We start from the raw sequence: 16939 nt of genomic DNA, 5'->3' as shown, positions 1-16939 counted from the left end.
GGCGGTTGAGGCGGACGCGTCCCGGGCCGGTTGGTGCTAGAGACGGCGGTGCTGCGGGGATGGAGCCGCGCTCTGTGGGCTCTGGGAGCTGCCGGCTCGGGGCCTTCCGCCTCCGTTCGTTTTATACGGGAGAAGATGAGATTGTGACAGGCGGCTCTTCTGCCACTACCCCTTTTTTTTTTTTTCTTTTCCTTTCTGATTCCTTAAAAGTAAATGGGACGCGGATGTGTGCTGTTAGTCCTGTCACGCTGTTCTACGGCCGCAATTCCTGAAGTATGATGTGTTGATTGTTTTGTTTTGTTGTTTTTTTTTTTAACTAAATACAATTTACTGATGATTTTGCGTTGTCTGAATGGTTTCTCGCGGCAGAGTCGTGTGGCAGAGGGTTGGGGAAGAGCTGGGAGCAGCCTGCAGGGCTGTGCCATACACAGGCAGTGGGTCTGCTGCAGCACCCCTAAGGGAAACGGTGTCAGACCAAAGAAGGGGAGATTCAGGCTGGATATAATGTTCACTATAAGGTTGGTGAGGCACTGTTCAGGCTGCCCAAGAAGTGGTGTTGCCCCATCCCTGCAGGCACCCAAGATCAGGGGATGGGATCTGAACACCTGATGGAGCTGTGGTGTCCCTGTGCACTGCAAGGCTCTGTGTCTTCCACTGAAGTGTATTTTGCTTGGATGAAAATTTAATATCTAGAGACTGGGACACAGGTGTGGGTAACTCTTTGAAAGGGCAGATAACAGCAGGACAAGGAGAAATGGTTTTAAGTTGAGGGAGGGAAGATTTAAATTGGATATCAGGGGGAAGTTCTTTACAGAGAGAGTGGTGAGGTGCTGGAACAGCTGCCCAAAGAGGCTGTAGATGCCCTGTCCGTCCCTGGTGTTCAAGGCCAGGTTGGATGGGGCCCTGGGCAGCCTGGTCTAGTGGGACCTCCATTAAATGTGGAGGTTGGTGGCCCTGCATGTGGCAGGGGGGTTGGAGCTTCATGATCACTGATCCTGACTCTTCCAACCCTGGACATTCTGTAATTCTGTGAAGAGGGTTCATATCCTACAGCACTTTGTCCACTCTAAGCCTGGCATGTAGCACTCCGACCAATGTTACGTGGAGCAACTGTGTAGCAAGCCAATAATCCAGTTTCTGCTCAGAGCTGTAGAAGGCGTGGTTGCCTGTGAAAAATTTACAGGGAGAACAGAGAAAGTGCCCAATGTGCTCAGCTCATTTGAGTACGTGAAATGTGAGCTGGTCTGCTCAGGTTCTAATAATTAAAGTTGCATTTACTAGTATGTGGTAGTCTGACCTACTATCACTCTTCCCTGGAAGGGAGAGCTGTAAGATGTGTATCTGCTGTAAAACAAACTGTCAGAGAAGGTTCTTTTGTGCATACAGATATAGAGGTTTGTTGTCGAATTGTGGCAATTTACCTATGCTAAAATGAAAAAGAGTGGTGGGTGTCTGCAAATTGAGTTGGTGACGTAGAGAAAGGAGAACCCTCCAAAACATTATATTTTCCCAGTCTAATTTCTTAGCTTGCTAGAAGGAAGCCTGGCCGTCACTGTACTACATTGTCCTGTATACCCCTTTCATATCTATAATTCGTGTCTTGATGTCCTTTTTTTTTTTCCCTCATTGCAGGAGATACCAACAAATGGAACACAAATTGACCTAAGCTTACATCAGGCTGGTGACATCCAAAAAAACAGGTATGCAAAATTGATATGTGATGATATGGTCAAAACTAATTGAATAGTGTTAATGACAACAGTTACATAGGTGTGATGTGGATACAAAAAGTGAATTAATGCTTGCAAATAATTTTAAAAACACAGGAGAATGTTTGTTGTTGAATATGTTTTTGAATTCATAACTTGTGTTTTCATAGCTTACCTCGTGTTTTGTGTAGTAACTATTGCAAAACAATGATGTTCTTATGGGAAAAGTAGCACAGTAAATGATGCTGATTATAATCTGCAGGAAGAGTAACGTGACAGGCCCGTTTTCCTTTTTCCACTTGAGCCTGACTTCTGTATTCACAAATTCATTGCAAATTAAGACTTCAAAGATTTGTCATTTACAGTCCCAGAAAAAGCATGACAAGTGACTTCTGGTGAATATTTTTATTATTTCAATGCATAATTATTATGTAGATTAAGACCACTGCAGAACAGGGAGCTAAGATTTTGGGATGAAAGAAACACTACTTTCTCCAAGGCTTTTTTCTGTCCTTGCTAATTCTGTAGTCATTCCCCAACATGAGACAGCAAAACAGATGCTTTGGCAGAATTATCAATCTCTGGTTTCTTTGGAACCATTTCTTCGCTGGAAACAATACTCAAACTATCAGGTACATAGAATTGTCCTCTGGTGAGATAGATGAAGCAGATGAAACTTTGTAATGCTTTTACTGGCAATGCTGAATTCTAACAAAATGTATAGCACTAGAATATTAGAATTTTTCCCCCAAAACATATATAATTTTTTTCAAGTTTCTTTCTTACAACTCACGGAGGTTGGGAAGAATAATGGATTTCTTTCTTCTCTTTGTTTATTTTTTTTTTCCCCTTTCAGGGAGGTGGGGTATCTCTGCTCTTTGTTTTGTCTGACATAATGGGAATACATTTTTGGGCATGCTCCCCATTCAGTAGGAAATGAAAGTTCAGGTACAATCCATTAGGAAAAAAAAAAACAAAAAACAGAATCATAGAATCACCAAGGTTGCAAAAGACCTACAAGATCATCCACTCCAAACATCCACCTATCACCAATAGTTCTCACTAAACCATGTCCTTCTACACAGCATCTAAACGTTCCTTGAACACCTCCAGGGCCGGTGACTCCACCACCTCCCTGGGCAGCCCATTCCAACACCTGACCACTCTTTCAGAGAAGTAGTATTTCCTCACGACCAACCTGAATTTCCCCTGATGCAACTTGAGGCCATTCCCTCTAGTCCTATCACCAGTTACATGAGAGAGGAGGCCGACCCCAGCTCATTACAACCTCCCTTCAGGTAGTTACAGAGAGCAATAAGGTCTCCCCTGAGCCTGCTCTTCTGCAGACTGAACAATCCCAGCTCCTTCAGCCGCTCATCATAAAGCCTGTGCTCCAGACCCCTCACAGCCTAGTTGCCCTACTCTCCAGGACCTTTGTGTCTTTCTTGCAGAAAGAGGTCCAAAACTGAGCACAGTACTTGAGGTGCAGCCACACCAGTGCTGAGTACAGAGGGACAGTACTTTCCTGCTCCTGCTAGCTATTTCTGATACAAACCAGGATGCCATGGGCCTTCTTGGCCACCTGGGCACACTGCTGGCTCACATTCAGCCGAGCACTGACCAATACCCCCAGGTTCATTTCCTCTACACAGTCTTCCAGCCACTCTGCCCCAAGCCTGTAGCATTGCCTAGGGTTGTGGTGGCTAAAGTGAAGGACCTGGTACTTTGTCATCTTGAACCATGTCCTGTTGGCTTCAGCTCAGCAATCCAGCCTGTTCAGATCCCTCTGTAGGGCCTTGCTACCTCCAGGCAGATCGACACTGCCAAGTTGGTGTCATCTGCAAACTTACTTAGGGTGCACTCAATGCCCTCATCCAGGTCATTAATAAAGATATTGAAGAGGACAGGCCTCAACACTAACCTCTGGGAAATACTACTCATGACTGGTCACCAACTGGATTTAACTCCATTCAGCACCACTCTCTGTGCCCAGCCCTCCAGCCAGCTTCCCTTACCCAGCGAAGTATGTACCTGTCCAAGCCACAGGCTGCCAGCTTCTCCCTTCTTCCATGGGAGGTAAATTCTCTTTTTCTCCTGGAGCCTCAGGAAAATCTCCCTGTCCATGTACACCAGTCTTCTTCCCCGCTGGCTCATCGGGATAGATAGCCTGTTCCTGCACCTTTAAGACTTCTTTCTTGAGGAGCAACCAGCCTTCCTGGACCCCTTTACCCACCAAGACTGAATCCCAAGGGATCCTCTGTACTAGTCTCCTGAACAATATGAAATCTTCCCTCTGGAATCCCAGGGTAGCAGTTTTGCTGTCCCCTCCCGTGGCTCCACCAAGAATTGAGAACTCTATCATTCCATGGTCACTCTTTCCAAGACAGCTTCCAACCTCCACATCTCCTACCAGAGCTTCTCTGTGAACAGCAGGTCTAGCAGGATACCTCCCCTGGTGGGCTCTCTCACCAGCTGCAGAAGGAAGTTATCTTCCATCTCTAAACACTTAACAGACTACTTCTTCTGTGCTGTGTTGTATTCCTGGCATAGATCAGGGAAGTTGAAGTTCCCCATGAGAACAAGGGCTGGTGATCACACAACTTCTGCCAGCTGCTCATAGAGCACCTTATCTGTCTCTTCATTCTGGTTAGGTGGGATCTTCTTCCCACCAGGATGTCTGCCCCAGACTATCTTTACCCATAGGGATTCAACGTTATCCTCCCCAGCCACAAGCTCAATAATGCTGAAACACTCTCTAACATAGAGAGCCACCACCACACCTCCTTCCTTGCATTTCCTTTCTGAAGGACTTGTAGCCATCCATTGCAGCACTCCAGCCACGGGAGTGATCCCACCATGTTTCTGTAATGGCAGCTCAGGCATACTTTGCCTGCTCTACAATGGCTTCCAGCTCTTCCTGTTTGTTGCCTGTGCTGCATACACTGGTGTGGATGCACTTCAGCTGAGCCCCTTGCCTCACCCCTAATCCTATAATCCCTCCCCTAGGCTCATCTCTAGCAGGCCTGGTTTTAATTCCTTCCCCCTTCATATTTAAAGCCCTGTCTACAAGCCCTGCTAGCTTCTGGGCAAGGATTGTTTCCCCCTTTGAGACAGGTGATACCCATCAGCAGCCATCAGGCCAGGTGCTGAATAAACCACCCCATAGAATCATAGAATCTTAGAATTGCTCAGGTTGGAAAAGATCTTAAAGATCATCAAGTCCAACCACGACCTAACCATACTACCCTACGTCTAACAACCCTCTGCTAAATCACATCCCTGAGCACCACATCCAAATGGTTTTTAAACACATCCAGGGATGGTGACTCAACCACCTCCCTGGGGAGCCTATTCCAGTGCTTAACAACCCTTCTGTAACGAAGTTTTTCCTGATATCCAACCTAAACTTACCCTGGCGCAACTTGAGGCCATTTCCCCTCGTCCTGTCACCTGTCACAAGTGAGAAGAGACCAACCCCACTCTCTCTGTAAGCACCTTTCATATATTGGAAGAGAGCAATAATGTCTCCCCTCAGCCTTCTTTTCCCCAGACTGAACAGCCCCAGTTCCTCCAGTCTCTCCTCATAGGCCATATTCTCCAAGCCCTTCTTGCCCTTCTTTGGACCAGCTCCAGCACCTCCATGTCCTTTCTGTACTGAGGTGCCCAAAACTGAACACAGCACTCGAGGTGAGGCTTCACCAGTGCCGATGACTTCCCTAGTCCTGCTCACCACTCCATTCCTGATCCAAGCCAGGACCCCATTGGCCTTCCTGGCCACCGGGGCACACTGCTGGCTCACATTCAGCTGACTGTCCATCAGTACACCAAGGTCCCTTTCCATCAGGCAGCTCTCCAGCCACTCCTCTCCAAGCCTGGGGTTGTTGTGACCAAAACGCAGGACCCAACACTTGGCCCTATTGAAACTCACACAGTTAACCTTGGTCCATTGATCCAGTCTATCCAGGTGCCTCTGTAGTGCCTTTCTCCCCTCAGGCAGATCAACACTCCCTCCCAACTTGGCGTAGTCTGCAAACTTACTGATGGTGCACTCAATCCCCTCATCAAGATGGTTAATAAAGATGTTAAACTGAAGTAGGTTGTGATGGGAGTTGCTTGTGTTGCCGAGCTGGCACCTGCAGTCTCTTGATGATTTTGATTATGTCATTTCACCTGCTCTTATGTAGTCTTTACATTCCTGTTTCTGCAGATGATTTTCATACTAATACTTACTTAATGATCTTGATTATTAAGATCCTGAAATTATGGTTGTCAGTTCATGTATTTAGACATGATACACGATAAAAATAGTCCCTCACTATAAAAAGCTTGGTTTTATGAATGCTTTTAAATGCAGTGGAACTTGTGATTTGAACATATTTTTCCTTCTAGGCACAAGAGGTTGTAAACTTAAAGAGGGAATATGGGTGAAAAGAAGCCAGAACCTTTGGACTTTGTAAAAGATTTTCAGGAATACCTTACACAGCAGACTCACCATGTGAATATGATTTCTGGATCTGTTAGTGGAGACAAGGAAGCAGAGACTCTTCAGGGAGGTAAGCTAACTTCAGTCCTATCAACATTTTGGATTTTGGGAAATGACTGCACAGTCTACGTTCTGGATAATTATGCACCCTAGTAGCATTATGTGGAAGCACTTCTAGTAGTAGCTTTTACATCACAGAGGATATATGTGTACCCTTATCTTTATTAGGGTTTGTTCTGATAGTTCTGCGTGTTTGATGAGCAAGGGCATATGGAAGCAGAGATATTTGGCATATCTCACAGCACAACAGCTGTTACCACAGAGATTGTCTATTGAAACGTCTGTTGCATTATTCACAGCTGGGACTGAAGGTGATCAGAATGGGCTGGATCATCCTTCTGTTGAAGTTTCACTGGATGAAAACTCAGGAATGTTAGTGGATGGATTTGAAAGGACATTTGATGGAAAATTGAAGTGTCGCTACTGCAACTATGCCAGCAAAGGAACAGCAAGGCTGATAGAGCATATCAGAATTCATACAGGTATGAAATATTCTACAGTACTTCACAGTGAGGCACTATGGTGTTAACTCACTGTTATGTTTTGCATATGAGCAGCTGTCATCTTCAAGCAGTGTGATATTTCTTTGAGTTACTCAGCAGATAAACCTGCTTTTTTTTGTTGTTGGTGGTGATATTGTGTGTTTGCTGATTCCTGAGATGTCTTTGGCTTAGTGTGCATGGGGAGCCTCGAAGAGAATGGCAGGAACAATGTATTGTTACTTAATATCAAATGTCGTAAATCTTTCTTGTACCAAAAAGCAAAAATGAAGCTTTACTTCTTCAAGTGTGAGAATGTGGGTAACAGTACAGTCTCAGTATTCCTTCCCTTACTATAGAAAGTTGTCTATGTTCTTCTATACTCTTAGATCTTAACAGCTCTTTTGTGTTCTCCAAATGCCTTATCCTGCTGCTGCTTTATGGAAGAGAAGTCATTTCGTGGCTTGAGCTAGCAAAACAATATCTGCTATAGATTATGACCTTTTCAGTACAGCTGTAGTATACAAAAACAAGATGAATTCCATTTGAAAGCTGAAGTGCTGAGAAATGTCATCAAAATTTCTGACCCAGTGGTAATTACTCAAAACCAAGCCTTCTGTGGACTATCTATCATCTGCTAACAGGAAAGTCCTCTCTGGGGAGAAGTATGACACTTAGGGTTTGTGCCTCGGCTAACATTCAGACTTGTTTCTTATGGCTGTAGCATGTAATATTGTCAGCATCATCCCATACCTGAACTTCAGGATGGTAAGTTGCCCACAACACATAAAACCATCAGTTCTTTGTATGCTTTCTTTGTTTCAAATAAAATCTTCGCTCTGTCTTCAAGTTTTGGGAAGTGCTGGAAGAGCAGAGCTTTATGTGACAGGTGACTGTTCTCAGTGCATTTGCAAATGTTGCCTAAATTGGAGAGTAAATGCATGACTTGTTTGATCAAGGAAACTGTCCTACTTAAAGGCAAGTTGATCCAAGGCCTCTGTTTTAGTTTGCTTAGAAGCATGGGGAGGAAGCGTGGCAAAGGGCTAAGACATGGATTGCATGGACTATGAAAGCTCAGAATGAACCAGCATTACAATAGGGAACTGGGAGCTGACCTGTAGCTCAGAGAGATGTAAGTAAACAGATGATGCGTCCTGGATAATGTGCAAGTGCAGCAAGCTATCTACCAAAGCAATTATGGCACAGGCATGACCATACGACTATTATTAAGTGCAATTTACTCTGAATTAAATTCATGCTGGGTCTTAATAGCAGTGCTGTTAGTGGTTTACTGGCTGTGCTGTGTTTAAGGGTTTGCAACACGGCACGCAGATCTTTTTCTTTGTCACCAGTTTAGAGTGAAATAAGAACTGCATTAACTTTGTCACGGGAAGGGCTCGGTGACTATTAGTCATGTGACACCTTGTGTGTCCTGTGCAGTGCTTGCACATTATCAGTTGCCCTCACTGCATTTGGACATCTGGCTTTTGTTGTCATTGTAGATAACGGATTTTGAAAGCTACAAAGCAGTTCTGTTGGCCTGTTTTCACAAGGATAGAAAATGCTTCAAAAGAACTTAAAGGCTGAAGAGAAGGATCACACTCTTCTGTTTTGCAGTTTGCAAAACATTTTGCAAGAGAAATTGCTCAAAAGCAGTTTAGAAATTAGCATATCATTCTAGGTAGGAAGGTAAGATGATGTGGCATGTCAGCACCTGGACATGCATCAAATCACACCAAAGGCATTTCTAACCATCCACACATGGAATCCAAAAACTCATAAGATATCAATCTGTGAAAGGAGGATCGAGAACCCAAGTATGATGTTACAAAGGTAATGTATGGAATTGTTTGAAAGCTTTCAAAGAATTGTGTTGGAAAACTTTCTAATTTCTCACAGAAGTGTTAGTGGGACATGTCATCTAGTAGAAGAATGAAGTTGAAGCTGACAGAAAGGACAGTACCTGACTACCATGTCTGAGAGCGCAGTTGTCTGTCGGTTAGCTGGCTTTAGTTTTCTTCAGTAACTCTTTAGCCACAGAATTCTTTTTGAAAATTCAGTTCTTGAGTACCTCTGTGTGTACATGGGTTACTTGGATAATAATTCCAAGATGTTTAAGAGTGAGAAATGTGTGGAAGATGTCAAAGGAATATCCTTCCTCGATGTTAAAAGAGCAGTGAGACATTACTGTAGCCAACTGATTGCATGCTTTAGAGAGAGGTAGATTTTGGATCTAACGAGAATACCACACAAACATCACTGCATTTGGTTCTTGGCATCGTCGCTGCAATTCTTAGGCTATTGGCTGTGCTAGTTGTGCTCACATTTTCTCTGATGCTCACTCACTTAGGAGAGGCAGACATGTCTAACTTTACTCCGCTATTCCACCAAATATCCAGCTAATCTCAAGACTAGCAACAACTCTGAAGCTGAATTTGAGCCATTTGGTGAGCAGCACACACTTAGCTATTTCCATGAAAAGACTTTTCCTGTGAGATGCCACAGTATCTTTTTTAATTTTCCAGGTGAGAAGCCACACAGATGCCATTTGTGTCCCTTTGCATCCGCTTACGAACGTCATCTGGAAGCTCACATGCGATCACATACTGGTGAAAAACCATACAAATGTGAATTGTGTTCCTTCCGCTGCAGTGACAGAAGCAACTTATCTCACCACCGGAGGCGTAAACATAAAATGGTGCCTATCAAGGGTACGAGGTCTTCCCTGAGTAGCAAGAAAATGTGGGGGGTTCTGCAGAAGAAGACCAGCAACTTGGGGTACAGCAGAAGAGCGTTAATTAATTTGAGTCCACCTTCCATGGTGGTTCACAAACCAGACTACCTGAATGATTTCACTCACGAAATCCCAAATATCCAGACTGAAGCTTATGAGAGCATGACTAAGTCATCCCAGACCGGTGGGTTGCCAAGAGATCCACAAGACCTCATGGTCGATAATCCTTTAAACCAGCTATCTACGTTAGCTGGACAGTTATCTAGCTTGCCACCTGAAAACCAAAATGAGAGAGGATGCTCTCCTGATGTTGTTACCTGCCAAGATGAAAAGCCTTTCATGATGCAGCAGCCTGCTACGCCCGCTGTAGTTTCCTCTGTGTCAGCAAGTATTGCTCAGAGTTCATCTCCAACCAGCCCAGATCCTCGGCCTGCACACAACCAAAGGAACTACAGCCCGGTGGCGGGGCCCAGCAGCGACCGCAGCGCCCACACCAGTACTCCCAGCATAAGTAACAGCCAGCCAAGCACTCCAGCCCCCACCCTTCCTGTTCAGGACCCCCAGCTTCTGCATCACTGCCAGCACTGTGACATGTATTTTGCGGACAATATCCTTTATACCATTCACATGGGATGTCATGGGTTTGAGAATCCTTTTCAGTGCAACATATGTGGGTGCAAGTGTAAAAACAAGTATGACTTTGCTTGCCATTTTGCCAGAGGTCAACATAGCCAACATTGAGAACATGCTTTTGTTTAGTTTTTTAACATATTGCAATATATTTTTCATACTTCCTGAAGGAAAGCTTGCACATTCCCATAAGGAAAATTTGCGTTAAACTATTGGACAAAGGAGGCAAATTTATTTCTATGTTGTCATGAAACTTGCCAGGGAAATTTTGTATAAGATGTGGTTGTTTTATATGTAGCCTTTAAAAGGAGGGGAAAAAAAAAAAAGAGAAATCAACCCACTGAAAGTATTATAAAAATTGGAATTTATTAGGATGTTTTGGTTGCGAAATTTCAGTTGCTTGCTCTTAAAATGCCCATAAACATTACAGATGTAGAAACAGTGTCCTGAACGTCGAATACAATCATCCAGTTTGTTAGATAGGATAAAATATGTTAAGCATAAACTATGAAAGGTGTCTGCAGAGACAGATGTGGTTGCTTTGGAGACGTATCCTTAAAAACATAGCTACTATCAAAGTTAAAACACAAACAGAAGCCACTTTCACATACAAATTGAATTTGACTTTAAAGCTCACTTTCATCTGATGAGATTAATATGTTTTTGCTTAGTATAACCCAAACTCAAAACACTAATTTAACTATTATTGTTAAGGTTCACCATGAAACTAGAAGATAAAAGGTTATTGTGAGTGAAACTCTGGTAGGGAAATAAAGTTAAGAGCCAATTATTCACTGCTTATAAAAAGAAGGAATACACTTGACACCTTATTTGAAACTGCAAAGTACACTTAGCAAAATTGTATCCATGTTAAAAGGAGGCAATTCTTGTCGTACTAGCACAGATCAGTGTTAACTGCCTTAAATCAATTTGTACACATCTTTAAAATTTGCACAACTAGACTTCTATCTGGCTGATGGAAGTTCTAATAGAAACAAGAGGTTTATGAGCTAAAACTATTTAATACTCGGTTTTATCTTGGGCCAAGCGACAGCTGGTAGGTTGCCTTTCTGTTTGAAAGCTGTGTAATCACGTTTATTGTAAGCTTTGGCTAACCTGGAAGTCAGTTTGTCTGGCATCCATCCCCAACATTTGTTGTGCTGGAAGTGCAGAGAAGAGCTGAGGGTGTGTTTGTGGTGGGGTTGGGTTTGTTTTGTTGGTTTTTTTTTTAAGTATTCATGTAGTAGGCAGGCAATGAAGCACTGGCTGGCTACATTAAATTCATTGTGATTAATAGCATACGTGCACAAGGATGTACATGAAGTCCATTGCACATGTTTATTTAATCCTTTACATGTTACTTTAGAAGCACCTAGACTAATGGACAGGCACTTTAGTAGGAACTTATATGAAACATCTTAATAGAACTAATAAAAGCTCTTGATGTGTTACACAGTAATTTGTAATGCTTCAAAAATTGAAGAACCATTACTTTTACCATACTTAGATATGCACTTTTATCTTAGTTTGTCTTACTGGAGACAAATTAAAGCTTCCTTTATATGTATTCCCCCTTTCCTATCAGCAAAATATGGCAGAAAATGTTTTGTCAAAAGTAGGAGGATTTTGTTCATGTTCTGGAAATCAGTGTCTGCAATCTGAATAGTGACTGTTTGGTTATTCAGATCTGTATTGCCACGGGAGCTAAAGCTTACAAGGACTTCTGTTTAAGAAGAATACGCAGGGAAAAAGAACCTGAAATTTTGGCACCAGAGGTGATTTTCACTTGAATGAATTAGAAATTTAGGAACTGAAAACACTTCCCTAATTCATCTACTGTTTTGGTTTCAGGCTTGGTTTCAAATGCATTTTAGTGAGTTGGTATAACTGAGAATATGATTTCCATTTTTCATACGGCACTCATTATAATCCTCTGATATCCCTTTCTCACTTTATAATTGAAATCTCAGAAGTAAAACAGCAGCTCTTTGCATGATCTGCATGCAGAGGATCAGGAGCAACCCACCTGTGTGTCCTTTTGTATTTTAAAGGCTGCGGTAATGTTGACTGAACTGGAATCTACATGGAAGGTATTGCTCCTGTACAGGTTGTGTGACATGGCCTTTCCAGTCAAAGAACAGTACCAAGGTGACACACAGAGGTGGCTCAATTATATATAAATATATATATATATAAAAATTATTAGAACCACAAATATTAAAGACCATTACAATTACTAATCTTTTTCTTACCTTTTGATACATGGTGCAGACTAATTGCTAGGCTCCGGCTGCTGCAAGGAGACTTCCCAGATTGCATTGCTATAAGGAATACCCTCCAGCTGTGAGTTATTAGGTTACAACAGCTGACTTTGGTTTGTGGCTCCAGTTTTTGATACCAGAAGGATTGCTGTGGTTGTGTTCTGTTCTTTATGTTTTGCATCCATTCCGACGTTCTTCAGCAGTGCCTATAAGCAGTATGGACTTCCTGTCTAGTGCAATGACTTCTGAACCATAATTCCCCTGCATGTAACTTCAGGTAGAGCAGTGAGGTCGCTATGAGAAGTAGCTGGTAGCAAGAGGGAGCCTGCATGACCTTACTGAAAGGGGCCCTATGTAATACAGTGTTCTGTTGTGCCAAACAGTTCCCTGACTATAAGTAGCTCCTTCTGACTACTGAGTAGGTTTGGAAGGTGTATTTTCCTGTTGGTTTTGTTGTACATATTGTTTACTATAATTTAAAGAACAGAACTAATACTGGAAAATGGATGATGATCCTGACAATTGCCATGCACAAGCAGGCCTTACTCGTTCAGTCAGCGAGGGATTCCCTTAGGAACCATGGGGTCAAGACCTTGGTTCGTGGGGCCTTTCCACATTGGCTTCTCCATGTGCTGCACTGCACTGGCTTTTCTTTATGAAAACAAACCTTTCTATTGCAAGGTGGTAATGAACATCTGACCTCGTATTCACAGGGAAGTTTGGGAACGAGCTGATCTATTTTTTTCCCCATACCTTGACTCTGGTAACTTCTGTAGTTGCAAAACATTAAGTTAATGGTTTTCTTTTGTTTGTTTGTTTGTATTGTGATAGATTATTTTACAGATTTGTTGATAATTTGAACATGCATTATTTATAGCACTCTTAATACAGACTCAGTACTTTTGAGAGGTATTCCAGCAAGAGTGAAGATCTTGGTAGATCATCTGTTAATACTTAAGCCAACTGTAAAACAGCTAACAGAGAGTAGTAATAGTTGGTTTGTCACAGATACAGTGTTTAGATAAAAGTCAGTTTTGACATCAAACTTCAATTGGCATTTTAACATAAAGATGCGTGCCATTGTTTCCTAGCACAATGATCTGTTGTATTTCTGTTCCAGGATGTTTTGGGGGTTTGCTTGTTTGCTTTTTGTTTCTTTGGACGATGGGAATGTAATTTAGAAGTTTTCACTGGCAAGTTTTCTATTAATTTTCAGCTTCTTTGAAAATCTACAGCAAATGGATGTTTTGGTGCAGGAAAATATATACCCTGCTGAAGCATTTTTCATTGAGCAATCTTTGTGTATGTGCTTCTAAGTACCTGCTTTGTTAATAATATGTATTTCAATGTAAAGAGCATATTTTGTATGCAAAAATGAAATCCATTAGAACTGTAAACTAAATTTTACTGTGTAGTGGATGTTTTCAGAAGACAGGGTTAATTCTAAAATAACTCGGCTATATCTAGTGTAGTTCATGTTGTGGAGCTTTGCTTTTGTAAGGTAAGAATAAAATAATACTTTCTAATTAAGCCTTACAGTGATTCATCTTTCAATTGCACGTGGATTAGGTGGTGAACTGCTCGTGCCTAGGTGTAGGTAAGGTATGGAAGGTGAGATCAAACCTTTCATCACCTAAGCTGGATGTCCCTATGCACGGAAGCTAAATGAGTATCTTGTAGCAGCTTTGAAGGCAGCACCAACTTGTAAGCTCCTTTGGACATCCAAGTTATTCCTACCTGCATTCATGTGTGCCTGCAGCTCTGAATCTCAGTTTAAGGTGTTGCAAATCTTTTCCTTTACGGAGTTGCTGTAGAGAGGCCAAGAGCCTGACTTAAAAATTGGACTTGGGAAACTGAGGCAGTACTTGAATGGAGCATAACTGTCTATATCCTGACTTTGGATGCTGCAGTTCATTTGTTGTCAACCTATCAGTTAACATGCTAAATGCCATCTCATTTACTGCTTTTACACCTTGTCAGGCACAAAAGAGCTGTGGAAATGCTCAGCTACCTGTTGGGAACAGAGCTGAGCAGGCTGCCATTCAAGGTGCTCTTCAAAACCTCAGCTGGATGAGGCTTGGGGAAAGCCAGGTCAGCCCAATGTTGGTCCCACTGCAAGAGGGAAGTGGAACTTGATGACTTCCAGGCATTCCTCCCAGGCTGCTGTGCTATACAGCATCCCTGTTCCATAAACCAGGAGCAGGAGTTAGAGGTGGCTGAGCCCTCCAGAGAAGGAAGCTGTCACTCTCAGATGTTTTCAGCAGCACTACTAAAACAGAGTTACATTTTTAATGCTCTTTACTCTTCAAAGCAATCCAACATTCTCTGTATTATTACTTTAAAAGATATTTATTAAGTATATCGGTTGCCTCAAGTTGGAATGAAGAAAGCACACTGGTAGCAGGGTCAATGGTGGGATTTTGTTGGCCAGATTCGTTTTCCACATGACTTCCATGCCGCAGATCTTCCAAAAATTCTGCTTTGAGTTTGTTAAGTTCTTCTGCCAGGCTTTTCATCTCACTTGGGAGCACGTTCTTATCTTAAAGAAAATTCAAGTTGTCATTTTATGCTCATCTTAGAAGGTAGCATTTACAAACTTTGGCTCGTGTTGTCCAATAATTCTGGCAAGGTTTCTGAAGGATATTGCTTTGGTCACAGCTGCAGGGTTGGGAATCCAATTAATCCCAAGGGATTCCACAGTTTAACCTTACAGTGCCAGCTAACAAAAACGTACCTTTTGCCTCCTTCATAGTTTGAGAGATGATTCGTCTGCATGTCTGATCAGCTTGATGGACAGCACTGGCTGCACAGATCGCTCGATCTGCTTCCTATCCAAAAGGAGCAACGGACAGGGAGAAACATGCAAACAAATGAAAAAATTCATTCACATTATGATCAGCCTTTAATGTACTCATTCTCCAACAGGGAGAAACGTGAGCACCACCTCAGTGCCCAGCACAGTGCACATCTGCTCCTTTTCTTCTGAGGCAGAGGGTGACTGCCAGACACGTACACGGGACATGAAGAAGTGAGCATTATTTCCTTCATTGTGATCAGCTCCAAAAGGCATTTGTTTTACTGCTGCTAATTGCACAACAGGATGTTAAAAGCTCGTCTGTTGGCTTCACTTAATAAGGTGACAAAAGTACCTGTTTCAAATAGGGTCGGCCTTCGTGTGCATGCTTTTGCTACCCAGAACTGCAACAGAACTCTTTGAATTTTTGTACTCACAACACCACAGTGACAATTCCAGAAGAAATTAATTCCCTATCATCCGAAAGAGCTACGGATTTTAAAACCCAGCACTCTACCTTCTGCTCAGTGTTTTCCTTGTATTGCTTCACGGGATTTTCCAACGCAGCACCCAGCAAATTAATTATCTGCACACTAAGGAAACAAAGAATAGAGAAATGCATTAATCCAATGGTTTCAACAGAAACTTACCTTTCATTTTGTCATGACAGCTCATGACAGAAAACTCCCATTTCCAGTTAAATATATGAGGCAGTCAGTGAGATAATTGTTATACAGCAAGTCAGATCATAGAATGGCCAGGGTTGGAAGGAACCTCAAGGATCATGAAGCTCCAACCCTCTGCCCCATGCAGGGCCACCAACGTCCACATTTAATACCAGCCCAGGCTGCCCAGGGCCCCATCCAACCTGGCCTTGAACACCTCCAGGGATGGAGCATCCACAGGTGGCTGTTCCAGCACCTCACCACTCTCACAGTAAAGAGTTTAATGATATGAAACGACGACAAGCTTCAACCGCCCATATGTGCAAACAACTCACTGGAAAGCCTCCATCAGCCCGGCATCACACTGCTCCTCCGGGGTGCACGCAGAGCTGCTCAGGATGAGGCTGTTCTGCTCCCAGGGGTTCTTCTCAGGCTCTGGCAGCTCCACTCTCTGTGCCATACGGCAGATTGTCCCCTCGGGCACCGGGCTGCCCCGCAGGCGGTTCCTCTGCAGGCACAGCTCCAGGGGGCACTCCAGGAAGAGCTGGCAGAAGCCCAGGGAATCTGCAGGGATGCAATGGACAGTTGTCTGGACGAGGCCGCGCACGAATGCTGATCCTCCTGATGGAAGGAGCCCTGGAAGTTCTGAGGGCAGCACGCCGAGAATGGCGGCGTGAGACCCAGCAGCTCCTACACTGCTCGCTCCAAAAGTAGTGCCTCCTGTTTATTTCCACGGAAACTACAACAGGTACAAAGGGCACGACAACACTGTTTGACAGAGCAAACTCTCGGCTACAAAACGCTGTTTTTTTTCAACGTAGCCACCGTTAGCTCTGCGACCAACGAGAGCCTGTATGCTGCACCGGTACACGTGTAGATGGGCGGCAAAGGCGGCCCTGCTGGGAAGGTCCAACCCTCCTGCCATCCCCCCAACGCCACGGGCCGACACAAAGCAGGACGCCCCGCATCGAATTACACTCGCGAGCCAGCTGGAACACCTCGTATCGCATGCTGCGGTAGTAGAAGTTGTCATCCAGGACGACGCACAAAGGGCGGACCCCGGGATCGCCGCCGTCCCGCCCCGGGAGCAGCCCCTGCTCGGCGAAGCAGCTCAGGAAGCGACC

The 16939-nt window shown here is 43.5% G+C and overlaps 2 protein-coding genes across 2 annotated transcripts; one reads left to right on the top strand and one right to left on the bottom strand.

The window, feature by feature from the left end:
• Window positions 1–9: 9 nt before the first annotated feature.
• Window positions 10–13886, top strand: IKZF5 (IKAROS family zinc finger 5). The gene is made up of 5 exons (XM_003208215.4): window positions 10–273; window positions 1633–1700; window positions 6099–6262; window positions 6552–6734; window positions 9257–13886. The coding sequence occupies exons 3-5, from the start codon at window positions 6130–6132 to the stop codon at window positions 10204–10206; spliced, it is 1266 nt and encodes a 421-aa protein (XP_003208263.1). The 5' UTR covers window positions 10–273; window positions 1633–1700; window positions 6099–6129; the 3' UTR covers window positions 10207–13886.
• Window positions 13887–14686: 800 nt separating this feature from the next.
• On the bottom strand, window positions 14687–16939 carry PSTK (phosphoseryl-tRNA kinase; the record flags this gene model as incomplete). Its single annotated transcript, XM_010714928.3, has 5 exons — window positions 14687–14895; window positions 15091–15184; window positions 15668–15743; window positions 16151–16379; window positions 16792–16939. Coding segments are annotated over 5 exons (753 nt in total), but the record flags the coding sequence as incomplete, so codon positions are not given.

This window comes from Meleagris gallopavo, chromosome 8 (genome assembly GCF_000146605.3).
Source record: "Meleagris gallopavo isolate NT-WF06-2002-E0010 breed Aviagen turkey brand Nicholas breeding stock chromosome 8, Turkey_5.1, whole genome shotgun sequence".
NCBI classification, from domain to species: Eukaryota; Metazoa; Chordata; class Aves; order Galliformes; family Phasianidae; genus Meleagris; species Meleagris gallopavo.
The sequence above is the reverse complement of the archived record's forward strand: the minus strand, read 5'-3'. Positions and strand labels throughout refer to the sequence as shown.